Here is a 23081-nt window from a genome sequence, read left to right as displayed (position 1 = left end):
GGTGCGTGTGGGGATGGCTGGGGGCTTGGTGTCATCGCTCCCACTCAACGTCTTAGCTGACTGGACACTGCCATGACCTGCAGGTGCTGTGGGCAGGGGCTGTTGTTCCATGGCGAGGGCCCACCGTGCTCTGGGGAAGGTGACTGCCACTTGCCCTTATTTCTCTAATGGATCGCAGGCCTGTGTGGAGAGCGACGCCCTCTTGGCACTTGGTTCTGTGAAACTGGGGACAAAGAAGGGTAATAGGCCATGCAATAAACCGTTTGGGCAGTTCATTGAATTTGTGCGTTTGTATAGCTAGCTTTCAAAAAAAACCTTTGCTTGTCATGGTGGCAGGAAGCACACGACCTCAGATTTGCTATCCTAACCATGGTACGTGTCCAGCTCAGTCATGCCGAGTGCATTTGCGTTGTTGTGCGACCAACCTCCAGAACTTTCTTGTCTTATAAAAACCAAATCTTGGGACCCAGTAGACATCAGTTCCATGAGTGTTTTTAAAGATGGGTGGCTCTTACTGTCCTGTCATTTGCCAACTGTGAAGGAAAAGATGGGAAGAGACAAATGTTTGTGTATATAGTAATTATGCATATATGCAAATATATAAGACACATGTGTACATGTCAGGACTCTGTTAGCATATGGTAGATAGGAAGTGCGTGTAACCTGCTGTGTACTCCGTGTTAGCATGATGTATGTGGCATGTCAACTGTACACACGTGTGTGCGAGTGTGTGCACACAGTGACGTCCAGGGGCCTCTGGGGCATGTCCCCGAGCAGGTTGCCGTGGAGCATGGGCCTTCTGCAGCCCATTCCTTCCCCTTCCTGGGCACCATGTTCTCCAGCCTGACCGTGTCATTCCCTTCCTGTAAATGACGTGGCTTGCGGGCCGCCTCTCTGATCCCATGTCTCCTGTTTCGTAGCTGGTCTCCCTGTCGTGCACCTGCCAGATGGGAGCCTCTGGTCTGAACCAGAGTTCCCACCCCAGTTGCCTGGCATACAGCTGAGTCCCCTGTGCCCCTCAACTGTCAGTGCCTTGGTTCAGGTGCTGAACATTGCTCACGGCCGTGATTCTGTCCTACCTCCTTCCTTGAGACTGATACCGAGGCGGAACTGGCTTAGAGGTCAGAGGCCAGAGGGTCCTGAGTGGCCCTGCTGGGGAGGGGGGCCCTGAGGCAGGGCAACACGTGGCCTGGGGGACTGAGCGGAGGAGGGAGCGTGCTGTGGATGGAGAAGAAGTCTAGCGGAGTCAGGTCTGCCTGCACCTGCTGGGCATCAGGCTGGCTTGGGGCCGCAAGGCACAGGGCCCTGAATGATGCCCTGGGGGTACAGGAGGTTGCAGGGGATGGGCTGGCACTGAACTTTAGGAAGTGCGTGGAGGCCTGCAGAGGCAGCCCGGGGTCAGGGTGGGCAGGTCCAGGACGGCGCGGGTACTGGCGGAGGTGAGAAGGGTTTGAGGACTTGTTGTCTGTTGATAATTGCCAACATACCCGATGTCACCGTGTCTTCTCTGGGGCCAGTCCTCTGGCATTGGCATGTGAATAGGACCCTGCACTTGGCAGCTGGCATCAAACCGGTGCTGATGGGGCAGACGCAGGCCAGGCAGAGCTGTCTGGGGAGGATTTCCTGGGCTGGCATGGTCCGTACTGAAGGCGACTTCTTTCAGAGATGAGGCCAGAGACAGAGGGGGATGAAGGGATGTTTGGAAGAAGACTCACTGGCATCTGAGGCTGCTGTCACCTGGGCTGTGGTTGAGTGGCACCGAGGCCATGTACCCCAGGCTGTCCTTAGGAGATGGTGCTGTGCTCGGCTCTGCGGGGGCGGGCAGGTGGGTCTGTCCTTGGTCCTGTGAACGCTTATAGGCATGGAGTGAGGTCTGGTGGCCGAGCCCTGGCTGCTTGGGGCTGTGAGGCGGTTGGTCCCAGTCCCAGAGGGGCCAGCTGATACAGAGTGACTTCCCTTCTCTGTCAAGGCCCTGGTCTGTGAGGCACTGGTGTGGCCGCACTCTGTTGTGCAGGAACCTTCTGCCTTGGGCTTATTCATGGAACCAGGTCCACAGGGACCGCCCCACCTGGCCACAAGTGTACACTGTCACGTTTGTGACAGCGGTGTGGTACCCTCTGCTCTCTCCCGGGCTCTTCAGGTGCATGGAGGCATCACTGACAAACAGGACCGGGTATATTTGAAGCGCGCTGATGTGACACCAGTCGTGAAAGGCTCCCACAGTAAACTCAATCCCCGCAGACCTCCCTTCCCCCTGCCAGCACTTGGGGTCCGCACTCAGCCACTTCCGGTGCTCAACCCAGTGTCACGACGTGTTGTGCCCGTGCTGTGCGTCAGGCTCAGCCTATCCATCCCGTAATGGGATGCTTGTACCCTTGACGACAGCCCCCAGGGATGCCCATCCTAGCCCCTGCCTGTTGTTTTTTGACAGTCCCCCATGTATGGTCCGTCAGGCTGTGCCGGGGGAATGCCACATTACTGACTGCAGAGGATGCAGGTTTGGGGCTGGGGCAGTCCCCACTGTGTATCTTCTGTTCCCTGGGTGGTGACAGGTAGAGTGTCATCTAGGGAATTCTGCCAAGGGGGCTGGGGCCAGGCAGTGCCTTCCTGGGGCTGTGGCGTGGAGTACTGTTGCCCAGAATTTGCCTGCCCTGCTTGAGGGCAATTGAAGCCTGTGGGAACCGCATGGCGTGTGTCTGCTGTGGTCGGTGAGTGCAAGTGTGAGTGTGTGCGGTTGTCCTGTGCACACCCCTGTGCAAGGCCTTGGTAGTTGGGGCGGGCATGGGCTCAAGCAGATGTCGGCACGGACGAGGTTCCCTCGGCTGACGGCCGGGCTGCTGTGGGCTGTGTGGGAGGCCCTGCTATTGACCGTGGCTTCTCCTGGGTAGGGAGGTGGAGCCGGGTCCCCACCACAGCTGCTGTCAGCCATCCAATTAGGAGATAGCACTGTGTTGACACTTGGGGCGACTCTAGTGATTTATTTCGCTGTCTGTAATGCATCCCGAGGATGACTTTGAACTGATACCTTGCACGAAGGAGAGCATGAGTGATATAGAGATTGGTCCCAAGGAGAAGGAAGAGCCCGAGTGCGTGGCTGTCACCCGGCCCCTGCCCTGCCCTCTCCCGGGTGTCTGGCGGCTGTCTGTGAGGAGCGCTGTGGGCCGCCGGGCGTGGTGTCACCCGAAGAGGGCTGGGCCAGGGCACCTGGGCTTCTGCCTTGGGCACCTGACCTAGTGGGGCCGGGGTTCTGTTTCAGTTCGGACTTTCCCAGAACGCGGGGTTTTCTCCTTTCCCCTTCCTCCCCTGTCGGCAGTCAGGTGCCTTAGTGTCATGTCTGTATCGTAGAGTCCCTTTCCCCATGTGGCTCTTTGGGAAGATAAGGATTCTACACCCGGGAAACTGCCCGTAACAGGTGTCCAGGGTAGAAGCGTGAACTTGTCTAGCGAAGTGCTTGGCCAGCCATGCTGTTTCCCAGGAGAAAGCAGTGGCAGTCCCAGACATGGCAACCCTGAGACTGTCTGTCCGGGCGGGACGTGGGACGTCTGCACTGGAGGGACACAGATGGCACGTGAGCGTATTTGCCCTCTGTCCACTGTGACACCCTCTTCCTTTGAGTTCATCGCTTGGGTAGGTTTTTGTACAAGCGTAACCATGGCCCTCTGCGTGTTCTGTGGAAGCAGCTGCAGGCCCACCAGGAAGGGTGGATGACTGTCCCCGAGCGTGTGCGGGGAAGGCAGACATCGGAAGGAGGGCAGAGGTTGACTGTTAATTCCACGTCTTGATTGTCTGCAATGCTTTTTCTGTACTTTTAAATAAAAATAGCGCTTTTCTCCTTTTAACAAAAATACTCCTTGTAAATGGACAGTTTCAACAGTAAGTGAGTTTGAAAAGTGGGAACTTGCAGCCCCCACCTCTGCACTGATGGTCATGGTCCTGGGGCCAGAGCAGGCCCAGGGGCGCTTGCTGTGGGGTCACCATGAGAGGTGGGGGCACCGGCCACGGCCACCAGTGTGGGCCCCTCGTGGGTCTGACGGCAGTGCTCCTACGGGCCGCTGCTCTTCCCTCCAGCCTGTCTCACCTGTATATGGCCGAGCTTTGGTCCCAATACACGTGTGTCTGGACCAGGAGTTAGTCTGTGCCTGGCGCTCCCCTCGCTGGCAGCCAGGGGAGACAGCTGGTAGCCGGGGCTGCAGGGACAGTAATGTCTGAGGAGTTCTGGTTCCGGTTCCCTTCTGACTCTGGCTGGGGCTCCTGATACTGGACAAGGACCCAGCAACAGAGGTGCCCAGCATTGTCCATGGGTCCTGGGTTCTGCTCGATGGGTCGGCTGGTGCTGCTGACCCAGGTGACTGGAGTTGGGGGAACATCGGGATGACTGGACCCCCTCTGCCCTTTCAGACAGTAGTGCCTGGGGTTCACTCGCATTGAGTCCAGGGAATTTGGGGTTTGGAAAACCCACTCTGGGTACAGAGTCCTCCCTGTGGCAAGTAGCACATGGTGCCTTCCCAGGAACCCTGTCTCAGGTTTGTGGGGACCTGTGACAGCCCCAAGTCACCCAGCGGGGGAGGAACATACACCATGAGATACTGAGACATAGTAAAGGAGAGGCCAGCTTTTGGGGGCAGGTGGAATGTCTGTGTCCCTCTTTCCTTAGGCGGCAGCGGCCCTGCCCCTTTACCCTGCTGTCCTCTTGGGGACCCCATTCTCTGTCCAGAAGGAAGCCAGTGAGGCAGCTGGTGGAGCCTGTCGAGACCTGGCAAGCAGGTCAGTCTGCCCCACAGAGGCCACCTCCACAGAGCCGTGGGGTGGTACACAGCAGGTGGGAGTCTGCTTTGGCTTGTAGGTCAGTGCACGATCCCTTCCTGTGCCCTCCATCACTGGTCCTTTAATTCCTCCCAGGGAGTGCTTTCACCTCTGCCGACTCCTGTCTCTTGTATATACACCCGGACTTCCCAAACTGTCTCCTAAGGGGAACTATTGGGGGTACATCTGTATGGCCACGGTTCTCAAACTCTGGTGTCAGGATCCCTTTATGTTCTTTTTTTTTTGTTTTTAATAAATATTTTTTATTTATCTGACAGAGAGAAATCACAACCAGGCAGAGAGGCAGGCAGAGAGAGAGGAGGAAGCAGGCTCCCTGCGGAGCAGAGAGCCTGATGCGGGGCTCGATCCCAGGACCCTGAGACCATGACCTGAACCGAAGGCAGAGGCTTTAACCCACTGAGCCACCCAGGCACCCGAGGATCCCTTTATGTTCTTGAAAATCAGACCGGACCCCAGAGAGTGATTGTTTAAATGGCTTATGTCTATGGGTACTTACCACATTGGAAACTAACACAGAAATTACAAAAATATCCATTTGAAACTAAATGGATCACAAGTAATACGGCAGTATATATATATATTTTTTTATGAAAACTGTTTATTATGTAAAACAAAGAATGGAGGGAGAAGACAGGCATCATTTAGCATTTTTGCCTGTTTCTATAACGTCTGGCTTGGTGGAAGACAGCTGGATTCTCCTGTCTGCCTCTCACATTTAATCTGTCATGATTTCTGGAAGACTCCATGGTTCACCCATGAGGGAACAAGGGTGAGAAAGGCGAATAGCATCTTATTGTTCCCATGAAAAGAGTGTGGACTTCTCCCACCCCCCGTAGAGGTCCTGGGCTCCCCCAGGAACCTTGTACCACTCTTGTACCACGGTGGTTTCCTTGTGGTTGAGCGCAGGGTCAGGAAGAGGTTTAACCTTTATTAATGGGAGTTGACCAGTCATCTGGCTGATGGAGGTGTCTCCTGTCACCGAGCTATTTCTCCTTCTCCTGGCACAGTCAGTGAGGGCAGGCTCCTGGCTTCGTGCTGGTGAAGTGCTGTGTACTTGTGTTTATGTTGGGAGCCGTGGGAAGGTTACGGGGCTGCGTGTGGCCTGCCTGGGAGCTCCCCGGGGCCCGCTCGGAGTCCTGTTCTTCAGGGGGTTGCAGCCTTCTGCCTGGGGTGCTCCTGGCCGGGGCTGTCTTGTTGCTGAATGATCCATCAAGTTTTCTTGGGGCTCCCTGCCGGCCGGCCAGCCAGAGTCTTTGCCACTGAAGTTATTTTATTTAGCAGATAACGGAGACCGGTATTGTTTTATCTGGGCATGTTTTCCATTTGAGCCCTTAATCTAAAGAGTTTATTTTATCAAGCAGTTTATACATGTTAAAACTAAGATACGGTTATTTATCAGTAACTAGATGTAGCCATCTGGAAAAAGGATCCAGAGGGCTGGGAGGCCGTTTTCTTTTGTTCCTGACAGCCAGTTGTTCCTGTGTGTGCTTGTGTGTGCAAGTGTGTGTGCACACATGTGCTTCTGAGCCCGTGCGTGTGTAGGCATGTTCGTGTACGTGCATGTGTGAGTGTGTTCGTGTGCTTGTGTGTGCAGGTGTTTTGGTGTGTGTGTGAGCGTGTGCTCGAGTGTGTGTTTGGGGGAGCACACCATTGACCTGCCGCTCGCTGCCCATGCTGGTGCCTTTATCCCTTTACCCTCCGCCGTCTGCCTGTGGCCTCCTGAGTAGGTGGAAGGATCTGGGCTCTGCTCGGTAGAGCCAGCATTACTCAGATTTCATGAAATACTTCATATGTTACTCCTCTTAGAACACACTGAAATGGTGTTTTATTACTTTCAAGTGTAGAGGCTGTTCTGAAGCTAAGAAATAAATGAGTCCCAAGAAATTGTGCGGAAAAAACCTCAAGTCTTCTACATGACCGTCTATCCTAAAACAGCGTTCTTCCAGAATGTAATTGCTCGACCCTCCAGCCTATATTTCATTAAGGATGTTTGCTGAAGAAAATAATGCTTGTTAATAAAGCTTGCCATATAAATAAGACTGGGGGAAAAATCACTCCATCAAGAGCTGGTTTTTTGATTAAAATTTATTAAAATCTAAATTAATTTTAATTAAGCTCAAATTACCTATTTATTTGAAAACATTTACATTGATAATTATTTCATGGGTATTTTTTTCTGTCTCATACCCTGACCTGGGTCCTCCTTGAGACTTCTACCCATTCTGTGAGTTCGAGTCGAGTCGCCATGTTTGTGTCGTCATGGACACAGCATGCATCCTGTCTTATTTCTGGGAGGTGTAACTGTCTCAGGAGGGGTAATTTGGCAAATACTTCCCGTGTGTGTGCTGATCGAGGAATATAGTGTAAGGGGAATGGACCCACCAGGTAGGTATTACTTTGGATCTTTCTTTGCACGATGGTCTTTGAGTACTTGATTCTCCCTCTGTCTCTGGGCCAGAAGGGTTCCAGAGTGGGTGAGTTGCCAGAGTAAACCCTCTCACCAGTCTTCACTTGGATCAGGAAACAGAACGCGACTCACACTCTGTAAGCCCTCCTTTCCTCCTTCCGCCTGCTTCCCTACCACTCATTCTGAAGGGCAAGTGTCCTGTCTTCTAACAGCACAGAGTCGTTCTGCCTGCTTCTGAGCTGCGTGTACATGGAGGCACACAGCGTGTTCTCTGGCGTGTCTGTCTGCTCTTTGCCCAGCGTCGATCGTGTGATATGTCCATGTCGTGCATGCTATTTGTTCTGATAGGGCTGTGCCACCATTTGTCCATACATTCCACTGTTGATGGGCCTGTGGGAGGTTTCCAGGCTTTGACTCTCATGGATAAGGCTGCCGTGTCGTTCTTGTACGTGTTTCTGTTGCGTATGTGCCTGGGAGTGGCTTTGCTGGGGAACAGGCTTGGGAAGGTCTGGCCTTGGTACATGTCACTAAGCACTTTCCTCCCGGGAGAGCATGCGAGTTCCAGTCCTTCCACAGCCTTGCCAACGCTTAGTTCTGCACGCTTTTAAGTTTCAGCCGTCTGTAGGGTGCCTTTGTGGTTTTAATGTGTGTTGCCCTGATTTCATAGACACCGAGTGCTTCTTCGTATGGTGATTGACCACTTGGGACCGTCTTTTGTTAAAAAAAGTGTCTGTTCACATTTCTTGCCCATTTTTCACTTGGGTTGTCTGCATTTCTTTTAATGATTTAAACAAATTATTTCTATATCCTGGACACCAGCCTTCATTGGGTGTGTGTTGGGCAGATTCTCTTCTGCTCTCTGTCTGGGTTGCCTTTTCCTTCCTCTGCTGGTCTTTGGACACGTGAAAATTCTTAATTTTGATGCAGTAAAAGGTATCATTTTCTTTCCTTCACTGTCAGTTTCTTAAACACTGTTGTTTTTAAATCAATTTAGGAAATCTTTGCCTGCCTGCAGATCTATGCTTTTGTTGTCTTTTGGGCTCGTCCTCCTTGTCTGACCTTGATTCTGTGCTCCATCTCATGCCAGTTTCCATGGCGAGGTGCTGCCTGGGTCCAGGCTCATCTCTGTTTTCATGTAGATTGCTGTGGCCCAAGCATTATTCCCTGAAAGACCCCCTCTCCCTGTGGATGTTACTGTATTTGTGTTGGCCTCCTTCTAGTATGTTTTGTTCCTTATGGTGCCCATTCTTCTGCCAGCCTCTTAATTACATAGCTTTATAATACATCTTGGTATTTAGTAGTATAAGTCTTCCGTGTCTGTTTTTCCTCAAGATTGCTGTTCTAGGTCCTTTGTACTTCCATGTAAAATGTACAATATGCTTGTCAATCTTCAAGCAGGTTCTGGTGGGAGGGTGACTGAGATCTCACTGAGGATGACTTAGTCTGGGTGCAGGGTGCACTGTCCTGTTTGCTTAGATCTTAAATCTCATTGCTGATGTTCCCCCCCTTAATGTCCAAAGTTCTCACGAGTCCTCGGGCAGAGCTACACCTGGTCATTTGCCAACACTGGATGCTACTGTAAATGGTATCTTTTTTCAAAGCTTCTCTCTCTCTCTCTCTCTCTCTCTCTCTCTCTTTTGGCTGCTTTGTAAAAATACAATAGATTTTTGTACATTGACCTTGGGCCCAGCGATCTTGTGAAGTTCCCATAGGAACGTTGATAGTGGCTGTGCCTTGTTTGGGGTTTTGTATACCATCTGTAAATAATGCAGTATCTTTGTCCTCTCTGGTCCTCGTGCCCTTCACTTCTTCTGGCTGTGTCGTCCTGGCTGACATCTCTGGGATGGTGTGGAGTGGAGATGTTGAGAGGGGACTCTTGGCTTCATTCCCGACTCCAGCTGATGGTGTGTGTCCTCCATCCCGTGTTGGGGTGCTGTGGTCTGAGCTGTGCTGTGCGGCTCCTGGCTCTGTGTTTGTTCTCCAACAGCTTGCTGTGCTCCCACCAGCCTGGCAGGCTGCGGCCGTGGTGGGGAGGAGCTCGGACTTTGAGCTGTGGTCATTCTTTGCCCATGTGACACGTGACGGGGTGCAGAGAATTGTGGCAAGTGAGGAGGCATGTCATCTCTACACGGCCGCATTTCTTTGTGGTCACCTAATATACGATTTTTAAAAGAATGTTCCTTTAAGGATTTACAGTTTTGAAGACTTTAACCCTTTGGAAGGTTTATGGCTTGTTCTGTGAAATTAGGTCAACTACAATTTTTAAGGGCAGCTGCAGGAGAGAAGAACTATAGGTAATCCTAGATTCCGACATTTGGTGAAGGAAATATTAGCACACACTTATGCTGTAGTGACGCATTTACTTTCATTTATTTCATGTGGGGCAGAAATACAAATAAAGAGATGTCTTTTATATAAATATGCGCTCCATGTCAGAGACTTCCCAGTGCGTGGAGTGCCCAGGCCCATCGTTCTAAAGGTGCCATGAGTCAGAATTCCAGAGTCTTCTGCTCACCCTTCCAAATGTGGTCTTTAATTCATGTCATAAATCAGGAAAGAATGCAGTCATAAAAGCAGTTGTGTCTCATCGTAATATGTTCGGCGTTTGTTTAATTTTATTCCAAGTATATACTTTAGAGACATACACATTCTCGTTCCAACTGTTCCTCGAGAATAGGGTTTCAGAAACCTGAGGCTCCTGGAATTTTGGAGATCTTAGTACCGTCGCTCTGGGTTTTCTTAGAAAAGCGATAATCTGTTGGTTAGTCAAATGTCATTAGATGTTTACATCGAGATGAAAGGAACTATATTGTGCTTGAATTTTCTTTTATTTAAATAATAAATTCCCAGTCTGTTTTTATATTGTGAATATTGCATTGGGTTGTTCAGAAACCCTCCACCTAAAGACATTCCTGTGGTCCTGGGAAGAAGAGGGAAGGAGGAATATGGCTGCACAGGTCAGACAGTTTTGGTGGGCTCTCCTCTGAGACCAGGGAGGAGAGGTTTTGCTTTCGTGGTGGGATGGAGGCGATGAGCTTTCTTCTCAGGGAGTATAATGGACTTTGCGCTGTGAGATGGGCCTGGAGGCCTTGGTTTTCTGCGCTGAGTCCCAGCACCCGCCTGAGGCTACAGCCGGTTCTCACTTAGCCTGGATGTCCTGAGGGCGGAGGGGCTCTGGGCGACCTGGGGCTCTGCCCGCCTCACGCAGGCCCGACCCGCACTGAAGCTGCAAGCCTCCTGCAGCCCCACGCGCTCCAGGATTCACCAGACCTTTGATGTCAGACATGACCCTGAACTTCTCTTCTAGAACCTCCAGAAGGTTGGGCACTGCTGCTCTTGCAGTTGCCTTTTGAAGTGATTTCTGAGGTGGATTTAGGACAACTTTTCCGAAGGTTGTTCTGTTCAGCGCGTTGTTGCGCATTGACTGTGTGCCCAGGCCTCAGGGACCAGCCAGGCTGCCTGTGCCGCGGGCGGTAATCAAGGGGACAGTGAAAAATCAAGCAGGTGGATGTGGCAGACAGCAGGGTGGCCGGACCAATGTATGAGAGGGGTGGGGACTGCCCTCCAGGGGCCCAGAAAGGGCTCTGGGGACGAGGGAGCCTCCAAGAGGGAAGGCACAGGAAGTTCATGGGCCTTGTGCCTGGCTGTTCAGGGCCCCTCGGGTGTGTGAGGCTGGGAGTGCTGCTGGGGGCTGCCAAGCCGTCTTTCCTGTGGTGTCTGCCCCATGGGGGCCCTTGGAAACTTCGGTGAGTTATTCCAGCCCAGGAATGTCACAGGGGCTGCCCCAGGGCCATCCAGCTCACTGTGGCCTTGCCGAGTGGATAGGGCTCAAGCCTTCCGGCTCAGCACTCCCTCCCATGCCAGTGCGGTGGTGTCAAGGGACAGATGTGTCTTGCTGGTTTTCGTGGAACTCGTGGCCAGGCCCACCAGCATGCCATCACAGGCCAGCTGGAGCTACACTGGTGGGGTCCTGTGGTAGGAAGGTGGGCAGCTGGAAGGATCCTGTGGTCTGGCCATGGTCTGATCCCCGCTCCCCCATGGTTCTCTGTGGCATCTCCTGCCCAGCCCCTCAGCTACTCTGGTAATAGCTGGCAGCTTCCCTCTGGGGAGTGACCCCTTGCCTGTTAGATTCACTTTGGTGGGGCTGCCGGTCTAGGCGTTCTGCCTTGCCCTGGCCAGGGGGACTCACGCTGCCCAGCAGCTGGGGCCCCTGGGAAGAGGAGTCTCAGACAAGCATCCTCCGGGCATTGTCCATCACTTCCTGTCTCTGGGTGCCCACCCACTACCCAGTTTCCTTCTGGGAGTTTCCTTCGCCTACCTGGATCACCAGGTGCATTTCTATTGGCGTGCAGCTGGGAGCCTCCAACAGGTGTGCCTTTGCTCTAAGGTGCCCTCCCCCTGGAGCTCCAGCTCCTGCCTTCTGTGGTGCAGGGAGGCTCCCCAAGGGGTCCAGGGGTCGTGAGGATGAGTGGTCCTGCACTTGCTCTTGAGTGACTTCCCTAGTTGGGTCTTTGAAGGCATTTGTTTATTTCATCTAAATTGTCAGATTTATTGGCCTAAAATTGTCATATTCTCTTATTGTCCATTTACTATCTGTTTGGTCTGTAGTTAATCCCTTCTCACTTTCTCGGTATTATTAATTTGTGTTTTCTTTCTCTCTTTATTTTTCCTGATCAGTTCAGCTGGAGGTTTGTCAATTTTATTGTCTCAGAGAATCAGATTTTAGTTTCTTTTTTTTTTTTTTTCTAACCTTTCTGCTCTTTGTTATTTTTCTTCTACTTATTTTGGGTATAATTTATTCTTTTTTTATAGTTGCTTAAGGTGAAACCTGAGCTCGTGGAGTTGATCCCTCCCTTCCTAGCGTGGGCATTTGATACTACAGATCTCCATGTACTGCCCATCTTGATAGGTCAGCAGTGCCTTATTTCTGCTCTCATTTTCTCTCTGACCCCTGAAGTGTATTATTTGTATTATCAGTCTTCTAGCTGTCTTTCTGTTTTTGATATCTAATTTCAATTTCGTCTGAGAACATGCTTGTATATTTGACTTGTCTCTTTTAAATTTACTGAGACTTGTTTTACAGCCCCAGAGCTGGGCCATCTCGTCAGGTTTTCCGTGTGCACTTTTGAAACCACGTGAGGAACGAGCGTTGTGTTGGTGATGGTGCCCTGTCAGCGCCGTTGCGGTCCAGTCCTCTCTGAGTTTCCGTCTGTTTGCTCTAGCAGTTGCTAAGAACAGAGTTGGAATTTCCAGCTATAATTGTAGATTTGTCCATTTCTCCTCACATTTTCATAATTTTTGCCTCACAAATGAAGCGCTGTTACTGGATGCAGAAACGAGTCAGTTGTGTCTCTTTATCATTATGAAATGCCCTTCTTTATCCCTGACGATATTTCTTCTTTAAACTTTGTCTGATACTAATGTAACTGTCACCGCTTTCCTTTGAGTAGTATTTCCATAATTTATCTTTTTCCATCTTTTACCTTTAACCTATTTGTATTTTTTTTCAAGATTTTATTTGTTTATTTGAGAGAGCGAGAGAGGGATTGTGAGAAAGAGAGGATGAGTGGGTGGAGGGTCAGAGGGAGGAAACAGGCTCCCCACTGAGCAGGGAGCCCGAAGTGGGACTTGATCCCAGAACCCTGGGATCATGACCTGAGCTGAAGGCAGACTCTCACTTGATTGAAGTCCATGTAACCTATTTATATTTTTATACTTTAGGTGGGTTCCCTGTAGGCAGCATGTAGTGGGCATGTAATGCTTGGGGAAGATCTGTTTTACGGTTTAGAGTGCATGACCTCCTCTCTCCAAGCCATGTTCAGCGCTGCCTCTAGGACTGTGCTCTTTCCCCTCTTCATTCCCGTTCCCGTGGGCTAGGAACTTGCTCAAGTTCACTTGCTAAGATGGTGATCTGAGATTCAGACCCAGAGCCGAGCCCGGGACCCTGGCAGCATTGGCTCTTGTGCCTGTGCTCTTGGGCGTTCTGCTATCCTGCAAACCAACAGCTGGCTAGATGTTTCTGGAAAGGCCTCTCTGGTTTCCCCTGAAGACCCAGGGTGTGGAGTCTGCTGAAGCCAGAGAAACCAAGCAGAACAATGGAATCAGTGGCTCACCTGAGAGCATGAACGAAACCCTCCCTCCCCACTGTCCCCTGGGGTTTGTGCTGTTCCACCCCCCCGCCCCCGCCCAAAACCCTCCAGGACACTGGGCAGCTGTCCCTGTGGCATGTGAGCAGCTTTTCAAGTCCCGTGCTTCTGTGCTCCAGGTGTCGTCCTCCTTGCTAGTGGTAGTTCAGAAAGAGTTGGTCTGCGTAGAACATGGTGAGGTTTGGTGAGAGGATTGTGAAATGAGGGGCGCGTTGTTTTCTGGAACCTTCAAGTTCCTCTGGCGTTGGGTAGGCTGGTACGGGAGCAGTCGGGAAGAGCCATGATGCAGCGCCTACCTGTTAGGGGCTGGGCGATGTCATCGTGTTCCCCCTCCCCAAGAAGATACGCTGGAGTCCTAGCCCCCAGGACCTCAGCATGTGACCTTATTTGGATGTAGGGTTGTTGCAGATGTCATCAGTTAGGATGAAGTCCTGCTGGGGGGATTGAGCCCCTGATCCAACACGGCTGGTGCTCGTAAAAGAACATGGCCATGTGAAGGCGGAGACAGAGGGAGAAGCCGTGTGGTGGCAAAGGCGGCGTGCCAAGCAGTGTCAAAGATTGCCAGCAACCACCAGAAGCTGGGAAGAGGCAGGCAGGGTTTCCCTTGAGGTTTCCGAGGGTGGATGTACTTGCTGATACGTTGATCGAAGACTTAGGACACCTGGGTGCCTCCAGAACCGTGAACAGTCAGTTTCTGCTGTTCCAAGCCCCCCGGGTCTGGGTGTGGTGCTCCGGCAGCTCTAGGAAGGGAGCCCACTTCACATACTCCCTGTTCTGTGTCAAAGCTCGCTTCACAATACAAGCTTGCTCACGGGCTGGTAATTGAGGGGAGAAGGTGTGTGTGTTGCATGAGTTGAGCCGGGCCAGATTTGATTTTTCCTGCACATGGATGCTTTCTGTTATCAGGGAGCAGGACTTGCACGTGGAGGGATGTCACGCTGAGCGTGGTAATCCACGGAGTAGTGGTGTGCTGTGTGTGTGTGCTCGCTTGTGTTCCCACCTCAGCTCTGCTTCCTGCCCATTTTGGCCACGTGCCCTGGCTCATGATTTTCTCCAGTGTCTAACATCTTGTCCCCAGTTCCACGGCTCTGAGGCTTCCGTTCTTGCTTTTGTTCTCCCTCATAAAAGTGTTGCCACGGTAAGATCCTACATTTGCAGGACTTTTTATTTATTAGGAATTTTACACGTCTTTTTTTTTTTTTAAACAAACACTGTGGTCGTGTTTTTATGAGTGTTGTTATTGATTTCCGTGATGTCCCAGTTAATAAATCGCAGTTTTGAATGGTCTGCTCCAACCTTGTATTTTTTTCAGACGCCCTGGCATTTTTAGGGTAGTGTCGCAGAATGTGAGATTCCTCCAGAATACGTCTGTTGTAGCATAGCAGAAGCTCCTGTCCTCTGTTTCATCTGCAGTTGGGAAGAGTGTCCGTCTCAGTCTGGCAGGACTGCATGCGATCAGAGCCTGCTGGGCACTGGGCTGGGGACCGCATGTTTCAGCTGCCAGGGGTGTAGCTGTGAGCAGCAGACTTTGGCCGACATTACAGTGGACACAGGATGGGGAAGGAGCAAGTACACATGGCTTTTTGGCAAAACCCAGGTCTGGACTGGAGCCATTCTGATGTGAGGATGAATGAACAGAAAGTCCCCCCACGGGGTCTCCCAGAACGTGGTGAAAAGGGAAATACTCAGAAACGTAGAAGACGAATATACCTCCGAAAGCAGTCCACAGTCAGAGGCAGAAAAAAGAGATTTCAAAAGACTTTGGCAGGGAGAAGACATGGCTCCATGGACGGTGAGGAAGAGGCGGGTGCTCTGAGTGGAAGAGATAGAGGAAGGGGTTGTGAAGGGAACTGGTTGAAAATGGGGAGTCTGAGGTTAAAATCTATTTCAGAGGCCGTAAGGAATCAGACTGATACCGTGGAAAATAGCAGCCGTGCTGCGGAGAACATACTTGAGAAGATGCCCAGGAATGCAGAGTAAACAGCAGGTGTGCCAGTGGTGGGAGAGGCTAGAGCCGAGGGCGATGCCAGCCAGTCAGGAGAGGGGTCTCTGAGGAAGCCAGCGCAAGTTTCCCCGAAATAGGAATCCAAACCTAGTTGAAGAGCTTCCTCCTGAGCGGAAAAGAGACCTGTGTGTATTGAAAGGTTCATGTTTGGAGCAAAATCAATGAAAAGAGGTTCTTACATCTTCTGACAACACTTCCGAAATTCAACATGAAAGAAGAAATTCTTGCAGAATCCAGACAGAAGGAGATGGCAGCAGCAGCGGCATCCAAGCTCAGTCCCCAGAAGTCCCCGAGGAAGGAGATGGACGTGGGGTTTCTGCAGGGCCAAGGGTGGGGCCGGGTCTAAAGGTTTCAAGGGAGAAGAAGGGTTTGTGTTCTCAGAATTTTATACCCAGCCACGCTGGGACCTGTGTGTGAAGGGTATTGAGCAGTCAGAGATTTGCAGGAGAAACCATTTACACTGTCTTCAAGACAGTGGTGTTTCCTTCTGGCCAAGAGATGAATGAAAAATCTGAACCTGAGATATAGGTCACTGTGTTAACTAAGGAAACAACCAGATACAGAACAACAGTTGTGAGGATGTTGATCACAGAGTTATGGAAACATGGTATGGAAACCACTGAAATGGCTGGCCTTCGGGCAGTAGTCATTTTCATGACGGACTGGTTAGGGTTCTCTGAGTATAAGCAATGGGCAAAGAAAGGATTCTGAATAATTTAATCAAGAACAGGAATCTGTCACATCATTCGAGGAGAAGGTGACAGAGACCTCAGAGGAGCCTCGCACCAGGGTCAATAGGAGGTTTTCCATAGTTACCACAGTTACAGTTTGTTTCCACTTTCTAATGGTGAGAGATCACAGGTGAGTGTGTAAGAATTCACCCATGATGCCTCCACACGGAGGCGACACCTGCTGCTGGGTGTTCTTGTGCTTATCTCCAGGCGGCGGCGCTCCATAGAGGAGACAGGCCTTGGGGAGAGGGTTTGGTGAACTTGGCGCGCGTCCCATACCTGATCCTGAGGATAGTGCCACCTGAGGCGGTCAGGGGCAGTCCTTGGAGGGAGGGAGACAGCCATTCTCTGTTATGGATGGAGTAGGGAGCAGCCTTGGTCGCGGTGTGACTGGGAGTTGTGAGTGACTTGGGGACATTCCTGGCTGTAACAGCAGCACAGAGAAGAGGACACACAGCTGTAGAGCGGGCAGAGGGCAGAGAAAAACATCAGCGAGACAGGTCTGAGCCTTACTGAGTGTTGGCCTCTGGTGCCAGCATCGTGGTTGACTTGAAGCACTTAGCTGTGATGAGCACAGATTACTTTTATAGTCAGAAACTAGAGTTAAAAGGGGAGGGCGGTAATTATGAAGATGGAAACAGAGGGCTGGGGGGTGGGGAGGGGCCTGCACACAGTGCAGCAGCTCATGCAGAAGCCAAGTGTGGCCTGTGGGACCGCAGCCCCATGCAGTATAGATGTGTGGGCGAGGGGCCCGGCAGCGGGTGGTGGGGGTGGGCTGGGGCTCCCGGTTGGTGGTGCTGGTGCCAAGGCTGAGAACCGCTGCTCTGTGACGTGTCTTCACACCTGTTAACGAACAAAACCCCCACGTGGTTTGTGACAGCAGAACGGATTCCACCCGGGACGGCTTTTCCGCCCGCAGTGCATCAACGTGAACACCCACGTTGTTTCCCTGGTTAGATGCTGCTGTCCACGAGAGCCCTCGCCCCCTCACTGACCCTGCTCTTCCTTCTCTAACCATGCAGGTCACCCCCTGAGAGCCCACAGAAGAGTCCTGCCTGCCTCGTGGATGACTCGGCCTGTGAGACGTGGTCAGCACGTCGGGGAGTTTTCGCGGCTGTGCGCCAACACTCGCTGCGGCTGTACTTGTATGTGTCCGTGCAACGTGGGGGCTCTTTGGAGCTGTTGTTTACGTGGAAGTTGCGAGCCGTTTTGAACTGCTTGAAGGAATAGACGCTAGCAATGAGCTCCCAAAGCCGTCCAGGTAAGGTGACCCCTGTCCTTCTCTTGCGGACGGCAGGGCTCTCCCTTTAGGAGAGGAGATCGTGTGACTGAGCTGACCCGCAGCATGGCTGTGGTCAGTGCATGCCCGCCTGGTGCAGAGCAGATTGTGGGCTCTTCGTCTCGGGGGTTCAGGGTCGTGTCTTTGGCTCTGATTTGCATGCATACAGATGGCATGTGGTTTCCATTGATGCTGGGAGAGGAGACTTGTACTTAGCAAGGTGATGTTTAGGTTCATCTCTGATTTGTTGAGTTAATTCCTTGTTTTTGAGGGGACTTTGTGGGGTGGGAGTGCTGCTGTGATGGGGCCCCTGGGCTTAGTCTGGGAGGCAGCACCCGGTCTGCACCTGCCTCGGTGGCCCCAGGACTCGCTCCTCGGGTCATGCTTTGTAGAGGCACGGCAGAGATCCTGGCATGCACGTAGTCTTCCCAGTGCCCTAAGAATCTCAGACCTGGAGGGAAGAAGTGACGTGTCTCAGGTTACAGAGCTAAGTGGCCAGATGGATTAGCAACCATGTTTATGGGGCTCTGAGCTTCAGAAGGCTGCCAAAGGCACCTGCATTCATCCTCTTGCAGAACCACAGTGTGGATACCTGGTTAAAGCCTGGCGGGCTGCCTTGATCTGTCCAACAGGACCGGCCTCCCGCAGAGCCAGCACTGCCCACCCAGCTGTGGCCTCTTCCAGGCCAATGTGGGCTCGAAGGACACTTGGATAGCGGGTCTGTCCTGCATCCACGCAGTGGGGGGAGGCAGGGGCTCACCCAGTCAGAGGCGGCACGTCCCTGTGGCACCCATGTCTCTGAGCGAGACTCGGGCCTGGCCTGGTGGAGTGGAGCCAGAGGTTTAGGGTCTGGGTCTCTCCCTTTGGGATTGCTCCAGAACATTCTCACACCTTCCTTTGGCTCTGATCAGAGTTGTCAGAAGCTCCAGAGAGCAGGATTCCCGGTTATATTTAGATATGAAAGCTTTATTGATGTAAATCGTTCATGTATTGATTGATACAAAGCATAAAACGGAGTTAAGCCATCTGGATCGAAGTGTGTAAAGGAGACACTGGGTGGTGCCCAGCTCTCTCTTCGGCTCAGGGCGTGCTGCTGCAGTCTTGGGGGTGTGCTTGTTCCTATGGGTGAGCATGGAGGAGCATGAGTGCAAACACTTGAATAGAGTGGGCTCATTCCATATGTGGGGTTCCGTGTTCTCCTTTTTTCCCCATTGTAATGTATTGTGAGCATCCTTTGATGTCTGCGCATACACAGGTGTCACTTACTTTGGATAGCTTTTCCATGGTGCTTGTGTGGTTAGGGTAACGCCCCAAATCGGCATCTCACAGTTACTGCACGTGTGTTTGTCCGTATGCTTCTGCACGGATCTCCATGGGCCCAATTCCAGGAGGTAGAATTGCTAGGTTGGAGGACGTGAGGGTCAGGTCCACTCTCCTGTTGCTCCAGAAACAGTCTCAACTTACCTTCTTCGTTAAGGTTCACGAGCACCCAGAATTTTCTCCATTTGCCCCAGTGCTAGGGTAGATGCGGTCCATTTCATCGTTGTCAGTATGCGAGGGGAAAGCGATTGTTTCAATTTACATAACTGTGCACACGGGGTGCACGTTTTTGTACAGATAGTCAAATCTAGTCCATGCCGCCCACGCGTTTGGAGAGAAAGAATGCTCTTTTGTTCCTGTTTCCGTGTCTCAGGAGATCTGTATGTGCACACAGTTTCCTTGTTCACACATACCGTGTACTTACACCCGTGTCTTCTTCCCTGTGTTGTTTACACGCTGACTCATGGAAGTCAGTGTAGCTTTACTCTGATTTGTGCTCAATTTCTACAAAAATGTGCAATATTTTTTTCACGTTACTGACCATTTTCTGCTTTGTATGTTTCAGTGTGTTTTTCTGCACTTAAAGATTGATGACCATATCTCTTGGTAGCTCAGTCCTCTGAACAAAATACACACTATTTTTCTTCCCTTAATGTTTTTTGCCCCAAAGTTTATTATGCCTTTTAAAAGCCTGTCCTTGGTTTCTTTAGCTCATCAGCCTGTCTCCACACACTCACCTTAACCTTTTAAGTTGTTCTCCCAAGAGCCTTGGCCTCTTATATGGGGAGTTTGCCCACTAATAGTTATGGAGTCATGGTCCTGTTTGACCGTGTGTTGTTCGCCCCACACTGACCCCCGACCCCTCGCCGTCAGTGTCCCTGTCCCTCTCAGTGGGTGGTGGTCTCCGGAGAGTGGGAGCTGGCCCGGGGCTGCCTCTGCCCTTCAGGCCGGAGCCTCATCCCTCCTGGGTCAGTGTGGATGTGTGCCATGGTATGTGGTGGGCCTGAAGCCCCCGGGCGTTCCCCCTTCTCCTAGCCCATGGGTCTTCCCAGGGACCCGCCCTCCCCCCAGCGCAGCCCCGCACACATGGGCACACGGGTGGCCCCGTGGTGGGCTGTGAGTCGGGCCACACTGTCTCTGCCCTTCCTTCCTGAGGCTGTGGCCTGCCCGGGTGAGGGTCTGCTCCTAGCGCTTGGCTTCCCATCATGTCGATCCCCTGGGATTTGTATTTTCTAGGAGGTTACCCCAAGTTTCTGTCTGTTGACACTGCCATCTTCCCATTGTCTAGCTTTACCATACCTTTTGAATTTGTATTTATGTCATTTTTCGTGGCCTTCTGGGAAGAAGGGAAGTACTAGTTGTTCGGTTTGCTCTTTGGAATGGGAAGCTTGTAGGTGTCCTTCATCCCTTTCCTTGAGCCTGAGGGGACGAGTTCTGTCTGTGTACCCGCACGGCTCACTTGTGCCCTTTCCAGTGTCCCTGGCTGTGTGCCTGCCTTCCTCTGTCCCCCGGCTGTCCCTGCTCTGCCGTGCTCCTGTGTGGCTGTGCGGCACGCCCCACCAGGCTGGGGAGAGCCCAGCCCCATGTGGTCCCTCCTCTCACACTTGGCTATGTCTGTTGGCTTTGCCCTGATGATAAAATGACGTTTTTGTTTGATATGTATAATTTTTCTCTTCCCTGTTTTTCTTCAAAACTCCCGCTGGTGTTGGGTGAGGTACGCGGTATGATTTTATTGCTGTGCTTTCTGAACTTTGCCAGAGCCAGGCCCTGGTTCTCTGACGTAAAACTGTTAGCTGTTGGGGTTTTATGGCTCTGAGTAACTATTCCTAATGATGAGCAGCCTGGGGAAAGGCCTGGGCAATCCAGCCTGCTAGAACTCCTCTTTGATAATGAGAAGAATGAGAGCAGGTACTGAAAACATTAGGCTTCTCGCCTAACGCAGTGCTCCACACCTCTCCCCGCTGGGGATGTGCCCGAACAGGTCAGGATGGCCTGATTGGGACATAGGGTGTCTGCTCTGGAGGTGAGTTCCCGGTGGAGGACGAATGGAGGTCGGACACGTATGTGGACCTCCTAGCAGGACAAGCAAAGGCTCCCTTCTTCCTCCACCCTCCTTGTAAATCCCAGGGAGCCCGCAGTGGGGTCTCGAGGACTCATGTGTGGTCTCCCAAATGGTGTTCTTGCTAGAAAACCAGTTGAGCCGGCCTGCAGTGGAGTCACTCGTGTCCTGTCTCTCCCTGTATCTTTCTTTGTGAGGGTGTGTGGTAAGGGGTTAAAAACAGGAGAATTATTTTGGGGAAAACTTTGTGTATTTAAGATCAGTGTTTTAATTTGGACCATTCTTTGATTTCTTAATATTTTGTTCAGTGTAAAATACCCCATCCACATAAAAGCAGCTGGGAAGACTGTGTTAACAATAACTTAGTGATTAGTGAGTTTCGACATAGTCTGATTTCTTCAAACTGTCGTCAAATTTGAATTCTGAACGTCTCCCGGGACAAGGCCATGCCTCTGGCTGATCTGAGTTGGGGCTCTGGGCTTCCTTCCTCTGTGCGCTCTGCTGTCCCTCTGAACCTGAGTCTGTTTGTTTCAGCCAGTTTGGCTGCCAAGGCTGTTAGGTTTTAATATAGAAATTATCTCAGAAAGGAACATTCGTATGTCATTGAAATCATGCTTTGCCATGATTGAATGTCTCAGGAATATTCCAGAGTTTTAAGGGTAGGAAATGCCTTTTGATGACATGTCTTCAACACAGAGAAGACATTGGTTTGGAGCCGCTGGTGACAGGTGGGCCATGGACCCTGAGCAAGGTCCTGGGCCTCAAGCGGCAGATGGAGAGCTGGGGAGCTGGGAGTGGCCTTGCATGAGACCTGGAGGAGGGGTGCTGGGAGTCCCACAGCTTAGGTGAGGGGACACAGCCTCAGTTTTTGGCTGCCAGAGGATGGGAGCAGCCGGTGACAGCTGGAGGAGAGTGCTTCAGGACCTTCTGGAAAAGTGTGAGGGAGCCCCCAGTGGCTGATGGACTCGGGGAGTTCTGGGCAGGGACAGTAAGACTGAGCCCCGAGGTCACAGGTTGGGGAGCATGGGGGGAGTCAGACTCATTCCTGATGCCCAGCCGAATGCAGATATTTCAGGGCAGGCGGCAGGAATTGCCTCACTGGTCCCAGCCAAGGTTCAGATGGGAGACACCGCGCATCTTGCACTGGCCTGCCTTCTACAGGAAAGCTTTCCAGAGACCCTGGTGCGAGAGTCTCCTGTCTGCAGTGGTGATCTGCTAGGCGTTTTCGGAGCGCCCGGCATGAGAACATTCGCAGCTCCCGAACTGCCACCATTCCCGGTCTCCCATGCTATCATTATCTGGGATCTCAATCAGTCAAGGTTTGTTCTGGAAATGATGGAGACATAACGACTTCTTTTTCAACCCACTTTTTTTTTTCCTCTTTTTTTTAATCCTCAAATTGTGTTTTGTCTTTTAAAAATCACGAATACTCAGTCGTTATGAAGAGCCTGGAAAATTCACTGTCAATGGAGCATTGATGGTTTGTTTTGGCAATTCGCTGAAAATTCTTATACAGTATGTGGAACATTTGCATTTATGTCCTTTTTTTCAAAGCCACCATTGTAGAAATGCAAATTTTGGAGTTCTGAGATGCTGAATGTTGGATGATTAATGATATTGAAATTTAAGAATGAACTCGCAGTATGTACTTGACATAGAAAACCCAGCGCGAGAATGATTAGACGCCATTGAATGCGGCGCGGCAAGTGGAACAGAAAGGCCGTCCTTGAGGCGCCCGGCGGCAGGGGGCAGGTCTGGTGCGGACAGGTGTGGAGATGTGCGGCCATCTCCGCATGCTGGGCTGGGCTCTGCTTAACTGTAGAGGTTACTTACAATAGTGACAGATCCGTGTCGGTTTTTCCTGTACTCCAAGTCAAGATGCACCGCGCTCTTAGGACGCTGGAGCGAACGGCTGGTTCATTCTGAGTCGTGTCGTGCTTTGCACCTGTCCCATTTGTGTTGCATGGTGACCCTGTAAAGCAAGCTAGCACACATGATTCCTGTTTTGTAGATGAGGAAGCTGGGATGTACTGCTGCCGGGGGCTGAGCTTCATGTCAGGTGGCTCACTGGAGAATTGGTTCCCTGCCCTTAAGGGGCATGTGCCCTGAGCTGGTGTATATTGGGTGCACTGGGCTGGGTCAGGAGGCGATCCAGCTGACTTGCATGGAGCTTCCAGGTTGTGTGGTGTGTGGTTCAGGTAGTGAGAGGAGGTGGGTGGGGGCACCAGAAGGGGAGCAGGTTGGAAAGCAGGGCAGGAGCTTACCTGCCCAGATCAGGCACCAGGGGGTGGGCCCAGGGGCCTGGAGGTG

General features: G+C 51.7%; 1 protein-coding gene across 2 annotated transcripts in view; it reads left to right on the top strand.

The window, feature by feature from the left end:
• HDAC4 (histone deacetylase 4) overlaps positions 1 to 23081 on the top strand; it is a 290774-nt gene that overhangs the window by 16771 nt on the left and 250922 nt on the right. For both annotated transcript variants that reach the window (XM_046018154.1, XM_046018153.1), the window contains exon 2: positions 17136 to 17374. In XM_046018154.1, coding sequence (XP_045874110.1) covers positions 17353 to 17374 — 22 coding nt within the window. In that variant the 5' untranslated portion in view covers positions 17136 to 17352. The remainder of the gene's footprint in view (positions 1 to 17135; positions 17375 to 23081) is intronic.

The sequence above is a fragment of the Meles meles genome, chromosome 9 (assembly GCF_922984935.1).
Source record: "Meles meles chromosome 9, mMelMel3.1 paternal haplotype, whole genome shotgun sequence".
In the NCBI taxonomy this organism is placed as follows: domain Eukaryota; kingdom Metazoa; phylum Chordata; class Mammalia; order Carnivora; family Mustelidae; genus Meles; species Meles meles.
The sequence above is the reverse complement of the archived record's forward strand: the minus strand, read 5'-3'. Positions and strand labels throughout refer to the sequence as shown.